Below are 11,869 nucleotides of genomic sequence, written 5' to 3' on the forward strand. Positions count from 1 at the left end.
AAGAGGGTCATAGGTAGCTTGATGGGGATAGCATTGAATCTATAAATTACTTTGGGCAGTATGGCCATTTTCACGATATTGATTCTTCCTAACCATGAGCATGGAATGTTTTTCCATCTGTTTGTGTCCTCTTTTATTTCCTTGAGCAGTGGTTTGTAGTTCGCCTTGAAGAGGTCCTTTACATTCCTTGCCAGTTATATTCCTAGGTATTTCATTCTCTTTGCAGCAATTGTGAATGGCAGTTTGTTCTTGATTTGGCTCTCTTTAAGTCTGTTATTGGTATATAGGAATGTTTGTGATTTCTGCACACTGATTTTGTATCCTGAGACTTTCCTGAAGTTGCTTATCAGTTTCAGGAGATTTTTGGCTGAGACAATGGGGTCTTCTAAATATACAATCATGTCATCTGCAAATAGAGACAATTTGACTTCCTCCTTTCCTAATTGAATACCCTTTATTTCTTTTTCTTGCCTGATAGCTCTGGCTAGAACTTCCAATACTATATTGAATAAGAGTGGTGAGAGAGGACATCCTTGCCTAGTGCCAGATTTCAAAGAGAATTCTTCCAGTTTTTGCCCATTCAGTATGATATTGGCTGTGGGTTTGTCGTAAATAGCTTTTATTATTTTGAGATACATTCCATCGATACCTGGTTTATTGAGAGCTTTTAGCATAAAAGGCTGTTGAATTTTGTGGAAGGCCTTCTCTGCATCTATTTCGATAATCATGTGGTTTTTGTGTTTGGTTCTGTTTATGTGGTGGATTATGTTTATAGACTTGCGTATGTTGAATCAGCCTTGCATCCCCGGGATGAGGCCTACTTGATCGTGATGGATAAGCTTTTTGATGCGCTGCTGCAATTGGTTTGCCAGTATTTTATTGAAGATTTTTTGTATCTATGTTCACCATGGGTAGTGGCCTGAAGTTTTCTTTTCTTGAGTCTCTGCCTAGTTTTGGTATCAGGATGATGTTGGTCTCATAAAGTGATTTGGGAAGGATTCCCTCTTTTTGGATTGTTTAGAATAGTTTCAGAAGGAGTGGTACCAACTCCTGTTTGTATGTCTGGTAGAATTCGACTGTGAATCCATCTGGACCTGGGCTTTTTTTGGTTGATAGGCTATTAATCGCTGCCTCAACTTCAGCCCTTGTTATTGGTCTATTCAGGGTTTCGACTTCTTCCTGGTTTAGGCTTGGGAGGGTGCAAGTGTCCAGGAATTTATCTGTTTCTTCCAGGTTTACTTGTTTGTGTGCATAGAGCTATTGATAGTAATCTCTGATGGTAGTTTGTATTTCTGTGTAATCAGTGGTGATATCCCCTTTATTGTTTTTTATTGCATCTATTTGTTTCTTCTCTCTTTTCTTTTTTATTAATCTGGCTAGCAGTCTATTTTGTTGATATTTTTAAAAAACCAGCTCCTGGATTTATTAATTTTTTGAAGGTTTTTTTTCTGTCTGTATCTCCTTCAGTTCTGCTCTGATCTTAGTTATTTCTTGTCTTCTGCTAGCTTTTGAGTTTTTTTTTTAACTTGCTCCTCTAGCTCTTTCAATTTTGATGATAGAGTGTCAATTTTAGATCTTTCCTTGCTTCTCATGTGGCCATTTATTGCTATATATTTCCCTCTAGACATAGCTTTAAATGTGTCCCAGAGATTCTGGTATGTTGTGTCTTCCTTCTCCTTGGTTTCGAAGAACATCTTTATTTCTGCCTTCATTTTATTGTTTATCCAGTCAACATTCAATAGCCAGTTGTTCAGTTTCCATGAAGTTGTGCAGTTCTGAGTTAGTTTCTTAATCCTGAGTTCTAATTTGATTGCCCTGTGGTCTGAGAGACTGTTAGTTATGAATTCCATTCTTTTGCATTTGTTGAGGAGTGATTTACTTCCAATTATGTGATCAATTTTAGAGTAGGTGTGATGTGGTGCTGAGAAGAATGCATATTCTGTGGATTTGAGGTGGAGAGCTCTGTATATGTCTATTAGGTTTGCTTGGTCCATACCTGAGTTCAAGTCCTGGATATTCTTGTTAATTTTCTGTCTCGTTGATCTGATATTAACAGTGGAGTGTTAAAGTCTCCCACTATTCCCCATATTATTATGTGGGAGTCTAAGTCTCTTTGTAGGTCATTAAGAACTTGTTTTCTGTATCTGGGTGCTCCTGTATTGGGTGTGTATATATTGAGGATCATTAGCTCTTCTTGTTGCATTGATCCTTTTACCATTATGTAATGCCCTTCTTTGTCTCTTTGTTGGTTTAAAGTCTATTTTATCAGAGATTAGGATTGCAACTCCTGCTTTTTTTTTTTTTGCTTTCCATTTGTTTGGTAAATCTTCCTCCATCCCTTTGTTTTGAGCCTTTGTGTGTCCTTGCATATGAGATAGGTTTCCTGGATACAGCACACGGACGGTTTTTGACTTTTTATCCAATTTGCCAGTCTGTGTCTTTTGATTGGGGCATTTAGCCCATTTACATTTAAGGTTAATATTGTTATGTGTGAATTTGATCCTGCCATTTTGATGCTAGCTGGTTGTTTTGCCCATTAGTTGACACAGTTTCTTCATTGTGTTGATGCTTTTTACCATTTGGCATGTTTTTGGAGTGGCTGGTACTGGTTGTTACTTTCTTTGTTAGTGTTTCTTTCAGGAGCTGTTGTAAGGCAGGCCTGGTGATGACAAAATCTCTCAGCAATTGCTTGTTCATAAAGGATTTTATTTCTCCTTCCCTTATGAAGCTTAGTTTGGCTGAATGTGAAATTCTAGGTTGAAAGTTGTTTTCTTTAAGGATGTTGAATATTGGCCCCCACTCTCTTCTGGCTTGTAGGGTTTCTGCTGTGATTCTGATGGGCTTCCCTTTGTGGGTAACCCGACCTTTCTCTCTGACTGCCCTTAGCATATTTTCCTTCATTTCAACCCTGGTGAATCTCACAATTATGTGCCTTGGGTTGTTCTTCTTGAAGAATATCTTTATGGTGTTCTTTGTATTTCATAGACTTCAAAATTGGCATGCCTTGCTATGTTGGGGAATTTCTCCTGGATAATATCCTGAAGAGTGTTTTCCAGCTTGGATTCACTTTCTCAGTCACATTCAGGTACACCTATCAAACGAAGATTAGGTCTTTTCGCATAGTCCCATATTTCTTGGAGGATTTTTTCATTTCTTTTCACTCTTTTTTCTCTAATCTTGCCTTCTCGTTTTATTTCTTTGAGTTGATCTTCAATCTCTGCTATCCTTTCTTCTTTAGCTGTTGAACCTTGTGTATGCTGCGCAAAGTTCTCGTGTTGTGTTTTTCTGCTCCATTAAGTCATTTTTTTCTTCTCTAATCTGTTTATTCTCGTTAGCATTTCGTCAAACGTATTTTCAAGTTTCTTGGTTTCTTTGCATTGGGTTAGAACATGTTCTTTTAGCTCAGAGAAGTTTGTTATTACCCACTTTCTGAATCCTGTTTCTGTCAATTCATTAGACTCATTCTGATCCAGCTTTGTTCCCTTGCTGGTGAGGAGTTGTGATCCCTTAGAGGAGGAGAGGCATTCTGGTTTTGGGTATTTGCAGCCTTTTTGTGCTGGTTTCTTCCCATCTCTGTAGATTTATCTACCTGTGGTCTTTGTAGTTGGTGCCTTTCAGATGAGGTCTCTGAGTGGATGTCCTTTTTGTTGAAGTTATTATTTCTGTTTTTTTAGTTTTCCTCCTAACAGGCCCCTCTGCTGTAGGACTGTTAGAGGTCCACTCCAGACCCTGCTTGCCTGGGGATCACCTGGGGCAGCTGCAGAACAGTAAGGGTTTCTGCCAGTTTCTTCTTCTGTTATCGTTGTCCCAGAAGGATACCCACCAGATTCAGCCTGAGCTCTCCTTTATGAGGTAACTCTGGGTATACGGGGGTCAGGGAGCTACTTGAGGAGACAGTCTGTCCCTTATAGGAGCTCAAGTGCTGAGCTGGGAGTTCTGTTGTTCTCTTCAGTGCTACTGGGCAGGTACATTTAAGTCTGCTGCAGCAAATTCATAACTGCCTTTTTTCCCAGGTGCTCTATCCTGGAAAGGTGGACCTTTATTTATAATTTCCTGATGTGCTGCTACCTTTTTTCAGAGCTGCCCTGCCCAGCAAGTAGGTAGCCTAGTCATAGTCTGCCAGCAGAGGCATTGCTGAGCTGCCGTGGGCTCTGCCCAGCTGCTGTGTGAACTTCTTGTGATTTTGTTTATAGAGGTATAGTTAGAACTGCCTCAGTAACGGCAGTCTGCTTCAGTAATGGCAGACTGCCTCTGTAATGGTGGACTGCCATGGTAATGGTGGACTGCCTTGGTAGTGGCGGATGCCCTTCTCCCAACAAAGCTAGACCGTCCTGGGTCCAGCTGTGCTTGCTGCAAAACTCTTAATCCAGAGCATTTCAGATTGCTGGTCTTTGTGGGGGTGGGACCCACCGAGCCAGATCACCTGGCTCCCTGTTTCAGCCCCCTTTTTTACAGTTGAATGGGCGACTCTGTCTCTCAGGCATTCTAGGTGCCAGTTGAAACAGCTGCCCAGATTTGTGTAAGTTTTTGTGTGGAGACCCCCTGCACCAGCTGAAACAGCCATGCTGGAAACTCATGGCGCTTTTCAGCCTAGTAGTCTCCTGGTCTGTGGGCAGTAATAACTCATTTGGAAATGTGGTGTTCACTCACCCTCTGTGGTGTTGTGGCTGGGAACTGCCCTCCAGAGCTGTTCCCATTCGGCCATCTTCCAAATGCCTTCTTTAAAGAAGTTGGACATATGTGTTTCTATGTAAAATGGTAACCTAAAATTGAGTGGAATTAAAATGCAGATTCCTATTGATCAAGGAAAGGTACATTATCATCCTCTTTAACTTCCTGTGAAATACTATAATATTACTATATTTGAAGAGGGTATGGACAATGAAGTATCTTCCTACAGTTAGAATATTTATTTGGAGTTGACATCTGATTTGTAATTTTGTTAAATATTTGTGGACAAGTGTGCGTTTAATATCTTGAGCCTTCCATAGCAAACTTCTTTTTAAAAATAATATTTTTAGAGACAGGGTCTCACTCTGTTGTCCAGGCCGGAGTGTAGTGGTGTGATCATAGCGCACTGAAGCCTCAAACTCCTGGGCTCAAGTGATCCTCCTGCCTTAGCCTCCCAAGTAGCCAACACTACAGGCAACTACCACTCCGCCTGGCTAATTTATTAAAAACATTTTTTTGTAGAGCTGGGTCTCAGTATGTTGCCTAGGCTGGTCTTGAATCCCTGGCAAGTGATCTTCCCACCCTGGCCTCCCAAAGTGCTGGGATTTCAGGTGTGAGCCACTGGCCTGAGTTATTATTTTGATTCAAAGACAGGATTAAACCTATAGCCCTTAAGCCTGTTCCTAAAAATAATACTGAGATATATCTTAGTCTTGATTTTTTCCCACTTTTTAATTTCTGTATTTAGCCAAAAGGACATTAAAGAGTAGAATAGGAGACAAACTTTAGAAATACGGGGAAAAGAGAGTAGTAATTGTTATATTCTGAATATAATCTGTTACTTGGATACTCATCGGTATTTGATTTCTAGGAGGGTGAATATATAGGGAGTAAGTGAATTTACAAAGAAAAGGGTATAGGGTAGGCCCAGCTCTTTATAGAACAATCAAAGTTTCAGGACAGTTTCCTAGGAACCTCGAGTTTTCTTCATGTATTATTTATTGTTTAGTACACAGAGGTGACCAGCATTGGAATTTATCTGACCTTATTGCCTGAATTTTTTTTCTAGGTTAGTACCTATTTGCAATTCAAGGAGAATACAGGATAGAGAAGAAAGTAGTGAATGAATTTCATTTGATTTGGAATAGATTGGACACTCTAATGGTCTTGCCTCTCTACAACCTCTCTTCCATATGACCTCTAAATGTTGAAGTGCTTCAGGAATTGTCTTAGACCTTCTTCCTTATCTACAATTCCTCTCCAAGTGAGTACATAGAATTCTATAACATGAAAACTCCCAAACTTTTCTCTCTAGAAATTCTTGACTCTAGTCTCTTATATCTGGTTGCTGACTTGATATCTCTACTTGGATGTCTCTGAGATACCTTAAACTCAATATGTGCAAAATGTATATAGCTCTTGATTTTTCATCCTGTGAAAATACCAGTCATTTCTTGGCCTTTATACTCCCAGTCTTTGGCACTACAGTTCACCTAGCTGCACAAACCTAAAACCTGGGAGTCATCTTTATTTATTTTTCTGTAGCATCTTCATTCTAGTTCATCAACCCACCTTCTCTGTACTGTAAAATTAAAATAATAATACCTTTTTGGTAACATGGGGGATTAAAGACATTAATAAATAAACATAATCTTAGAATAGTACCTGGCACATAGTTAACACAATATAATTGTAGCTACTACTGCTACTGTTACTATTACTTTTTCTCCCCTGTGGAATCAACCCCCTGTGGCAAGCCACCATCTTTCTCATGGACCACTGCAGTAGCTTTCTGATTTTTGTGCATCCATTGTTGTTCTACTACAATGCATTGTCCACAGAGCTGGGGCATTCTTCCAAAAAGAAATCAAGTCACACTTTCCTGCTTTACACTCTTTAGTGGCTTCCCTCTGCTCTTAGAGTAAAATCCATACACAACATTGTACAACCTGGCTCCTGCCTGTTTACCAGTCTTGCTCATTGTGTTCCAATCTGGAACACTTTAACCAGGGCTTTTCCTTCCTTCAGGCTTTTGTATTTCCTATTCCTTCAGTATGAAATTCTCTTCCCCCAGCTGATGTCAAGCCTAGTTCATTTGCATTTTTGGCATTTCAGCTCAACTGTCATCTCAGTGACCAGTTTTTATCTGAGGTAAGAAAACAAAAGGTTTTCATTCATACCCATCCTTTCTTGCTGTAATAGCTAGCTGGTTGTGCCTGTAAGAGCCAGCTGTGTACTCTAGGCAAAACCAAGTGGACCACCTTAGCCAGGGGGCTGAAGACTGCTCAGACAGAGAATCCTGCCATCAGCAGAAGGCTGAAAACAATGCAGATAATAACTGAATGTTGTTTAGTGTTGAATTTGATAGGAAATAAAGGCATAGTGGAACCTAAATCTCTGTGTTTTACAAGTTCTGAAATTTTCTTCTTGACCTTGAAATGAATCTAACAAAACTCTGTCCTCAGAGTGAGGAATCCTTCCTAATTTTGGCAGTCTTTAAGAGTCTCTAACCCAAAGTAATGACTACCTGTTTAATATAATCCTGTATTCATGACCAGGCATGGTGGCTCACATCTGTAATCCCAGTACTGGGAGGCTGAGGTGGGCAGATCACTTGAGGTCAGGAGATTGAGACTAGTCTAGCCAATACAACAAAACCCTGTCTTTACTAAAAATATAAAAATTAGCCAGGTATGGTGGTGGGCCCCTGTAATCCTAGCTACTTGGGAGGCTGAGGCAGGAGAATCCCTTGAACCCGGGTGCGGATGTTGCAGTGGGCCAAGATCATGCCACTGCACCCCAGCCTGGATGTCAGAGTGAGACTCTGTTTCAAAATAATAATAACCCAGTATTTATAAATGTTTTATATAGCTACAGAAAGTGCCTGCATTAATCTTGAAAAGTTCAAACTATTCACTCTTAAGACTATCTTTATTAAGTTGGAACCAAATTAGTGAATACTTCTTGCAACTTTCCTTCTTTATGTTCAACTAGCATGAATCTTGATGGCTCTGCACAAGATCCTGAAGAGAGGGAAGGTTCTTCTGTCTGTGTTGGCAGAGAAGATGACATTAAAAAATCTGAAAGAATGACAGCTGTTGTCCATGATAGAGAAGTGGTCATTTTCTACCACAGGGGAGAATATCATGCCATGGATATTCGCTGTTACCGTAAGATTTTATTTTTCATTTGTAAAACTTTAAACCATAAAAGTATAAAAATTTCATTTTTTTAGTGACTACATGTAATATCCAATTCCTTTTCAGACTCAGGAGGACCTTTGCATTTGGGAGATATAGAGGTATGTAAAATTATTTTCAGCAAATTCAGATGTTTCCTATTTATATTCTTATCTAATTCTTTATTCAGAAATAACTTACAATTGGTTTGAGCTATATTTTACTGCTTTCAATATAATTTCAAATATTCTGGGAATTCATAAGATAAATATGAAAAATATGCATATCCTTTGACCTAGCAATTATACTCTATATTCTATGGCCATAATTGTACAGATGTTCAAGTATTTTTATAGGAATGATTCATTGTAGCATTATTTATTATAATGAATAATTGAAGGCAACCTAAATGTTTTAACAATAGAAAATTGGTTAACTAAATTATGATACAGCCATGCTATGGAATAACTGTGTCAGGCAATCATTAAATTAATGAGGAAGGTCTGTATGAGTATGGAGAGATGTGAATATATGTATTTATGGCTGAAAAAAGCAAGTCATAAGAATAGTTCTTATGAGATCCCATTTTTTAATCAAAAAGAATATTCACTTTTTACTTTATACATTCTGCATAATTTGAATCTTTTACAAAGAGTATATATTACTTTCATAATATAACAAAAATATGCAGTATAAATATATTTTTAAAGAAGTAAACCACACTTTGAAGTCTTACCTGAGGAGGAATAGGGGAAATTTTCTTTGCTTCCTTGGATTCCAAAACTAGTCATCTAATTTCTTGTTTCTTACTTTATGAAATTGGTCTCTCTCTAACTGATGCAAAGTACAAGCTTGAACTTAGCATTCCACACTCTCTACACTTGATGAGTGTACATACCTGTCCTCATGTTAAAGAACATATGTGTGTTTATTTTTTCTGTTTTTCCCATTGTCCAAGGCCACATATGTGTGTTTAAATTATGAAAATGTGAATGCTGACAGTTTTATGAAAGTACAAATCAGTATTCCTGCACTTTTGGTGGTAGAGGGGAAAATGAAAGCACCCACTTATGTTTGTAAGCTGATAATAGTTTCATAGAATTTTTCCCAGTTTCAGTCCAGAGTGTTGTCCATAGACCAGCAACTTTGGTGTCACATGGAAGTTTCTTGGACATTCAGAATCTTGTCACCCCAACCCCTTAGAGCTACTGCATTTAAACAGAGAGGCATGCATTTAAACAAGATCCAGGTGATTCCCATGTTTTTTAAAGTTTAAGAAGCACTTCACCAAGACAGTTAAAAAGTTGGGAATTAACTACCTTGGATCACAAATTGCTCTTCTATTATCATATGCACTCATGCCTTTAGTAATTCCTTTAGAATTTATATCTAGACCTTACAATTCTTCTAGTAGCTAATGAAAATTCCTATAGAAGCACTTGACGTCCTTGCCCCATTTCTGTCAAGGAGGCACATAAACACCTAATAGATAACAGCACAGCTGCAGTCACATGGTATAGTTGCCTGAGCATGTCAGTCTTCTGATAGAGCTCTAACTGTCTTTCTAATCAACTGTAAAAGAGCTTGATGACTCTTCTCAGATTAGGGTCTGCTTTATGCTGAATAATTTGTAAATAGGAGGAAGAAAGAGAAGCTAACCTGTTTTTTAACCTGGTTCTTTTGCAACAGATTCTGTTCAGAGTCTATGGTGTATCAAGAATGTTTGACATGTCAGAATTTTAATGAGTTATTTTCTTCCCCAGGATTTTGATGGACGACCGTGTATAGTTTGCCCCTGGCATAAATACAAAATTACTTTGGCAACAGGAGAAAGTCTGTACCAGTCTATAAACCCTAAAGATCCATCAGCAAAACCCAAGTGGTGCTCCAAAGGAATAAAGCAAAGGATTCATACAGTGACAGTAGACAGTGGGAATATTTATGTGACTCTTTCTAATGAACCTTTTAAGTGTGACTCTGATTTTTATGCCACTGGAGACTTCAAAGTAATTAAGAGTTCTTCCTGAACAAAAAATATGTAGCAATGAAAAATATTGTGTATGCTTAAAAACATTTTTAGAATAACTCTGCTTTAGTTTTAAAGGTGATGATTTTTTTCAATGTAGGCAGAACAATTTAAAAATTATATAAATTTGAGAGGTTAAAGAGCATACATACTTAGTATGATGTAAGGATTATCATCAGGATCAATAGAATACATTTTGTCTAATCCTCTGGATTAATTAGAAGCTGAAGGTTATAGGTTTGGGATGTTCTGTTTAAGAAGGATGAAAATAAATTTGTAGTAAACAAAATAAATAATGTGTAAAAATTAATGTTTAGTCAGAAAAAAATTTTTAATTTAAAAAATTTAATTTTTAAAATAGGAAAAAATCCCTGTTTGACATAGTAGACTTAATTCTGGAAAAGTTTTAATATATACAAAGTAAACAGAATATATAATGAACTTCCATCACTCAGCTCTAACAGTTATTAGCATTCTTCTATTCTTTTTTTATTTATACCTCTATGGATTCCCTACCTCTCCTATTTGATTGTTATTTTTATATTTTTGGGTAAATTTTAAATACATTGAAATGTTCAAATCTGGACTGTACAATTCTCCCAAATAATATAGCAGACTCTTTATACTTAAAAAATGCCTCCACAAATGAGCTAAGTTTACCTGCCAAACTTGAAAATAAGAAACTTAACCGCTGTGCTAGACATTAAAACCAAATAAACCTTGGGTTAGTTTCTCTATGATCAAGGCAGATCTTGAAATAAGGAAGCCACACACAGCTGCTGTTGAGCCATTGGAAATGTAAAGTCTCCTATTCAATGAGCCAGTGTACTTTGAATGCCTATATGAAATTTTCAAATAAAGGTTTTCAAATTTTTTTTAGAACTTTGTGAATATATGCACAACTAAGTGTTTCCTATAAATGTTTTAGAGAGGAAATCTAGGGTTCTATTCCTTGGAGTTACCAGGCAAGGCTGATGTTCAGTTGGTTCACCCTGGTTTTCTCATGTCAGTTATCTGTGGTAAGTACTGTTCTGTTGCCTGGTGCTATTATACTGGTTGTTATGTATTTAAAATAACGCCCCGAGCATCCACCATAAAAATCAGCAGCACATAGTTTTAATTTTTGCATGGTCGGTGTTCATGCAAAAATCACCATTATTTGGGACAAGAAGTAGCTAAAATGAGTAGACGATGAATTCAGAGTGAAAAGAACTGTTTGTCAAGATTGGAACCTAGTCTCAAAGAACAGTAATATTTTTAGTGGACTGGAATTAAAATAAGAATCTAAACGTAATACTTAACATTCTAAGGGGCCCACCTGGACTCTTTCCCTTGGTTATTATAAAAGTAGTAAATTAATAAGGTCTGTATGGTAAAGACTCTGCTTAACAGGGACCTTTGCTACATATTATCACACTTCCTTTTCTGTTGGAGTATGGGTAGCATAAGTAGCACTTGGTCCTCATTTCTCAGACAACCAATGAGCCAGACTTGGGCTTTGTATAGATACTATTTATGGTAGCAGCTACTCACTAAGTACAGAAAATGTCCTATCTCTCAGGAAGGTTTCTAATCCTTCATCCCAGAAGGATTCAATCATGTGATAACCCTTCAATGCTCAGTCAGGTCTTAACACGTGTCCAGAATGGAAAGTGTATAGAAGAAATCAAAGTACTTTCTGCAGCCAAAAACTGTAGCCCTGGTTTGCAGGAATAATTACAGAAATATCTTCTCACAAAAGCCACTGGCAATAGTGAGTAATGTGCACTTGAATTTTCATTCTAAATTTGTATCTCTAAATCTAGAAATAAAAAAAATCATATCATGTCCTGTCTTCATATATAGAAATCTTCTCATCACATTTGTAAATAATACTTTGTTTTATAAATTTATGGCATCTATGAATTGCAAATCCTTCCATGATTTATAAAATAATAGGCAGACTCAAACTCTGCAGGCTGTATATAAAAAATAATATTCTTTTATTTTGATA

General features: G+C 37.5%; 1 protein-coding gene across 3 annotated transcripts in view; it reads left to right on the top strand.

The window, feature by feature from the left end:
* RFESD (Rieske Fe-S domain containing) overlaps window positions 1-11,714 on the top strand; it is a 17,388-nt gene extending 5,674 nt beyond the window's left edge. Inside the window, exons 1-5 of one of the 3 annotated variants that reach the window (XM_037731492.1) lie at window positions 5,549-5,935; window positions 6,725-6,822; window positions 7,666-7,841; window positions 7,938-7,972; window positions 9,614-11,714. In XM_037731492.1, the coding sequence (XP_037587420.1) occupies window positions 5,876-5,935; window positions 6,725-6,822; window positions 7,666-7,841; window positions 7,938-7,972; window positions 9,614-9,877 (633 nt within the window). In that variant the 5' untranslated portion in view covers window positions 5,549-5,875 and the 3' untranslated portion in view covers window positions 9,878-11,714. Of the gene's footprint in view, window positions 1-5,548; window positions 5,936-6,699; window positions 6,823-7,665; window positions 7,842-7,937; window positions 7,973-9,613 lie in introns of those variants that run through there. The other 2 variants (XM_017508851.2, XM_017508852.2) reach the window with 2 other exon arrangements.
* Window positions 11,715-11,869: the final 155 nt, after the last annotated feature.

The sequence above is a fragment of the Cebus imitator genome, unplaced genomic scaffold, assembly GCF_001604975.1.
Source record: "Cebus imitator isolate Cc_AM_T3 unplaced genomic scaffold, Cebus_imitator-1.0 Scaffold403, whole genome shotgun sequence".
NCBI classification, from domain to species: Eukaryota; Metazoa; Chordata; class Mammalia; order Primates; family Cebidae; genus Cebus; species Cebus imitator.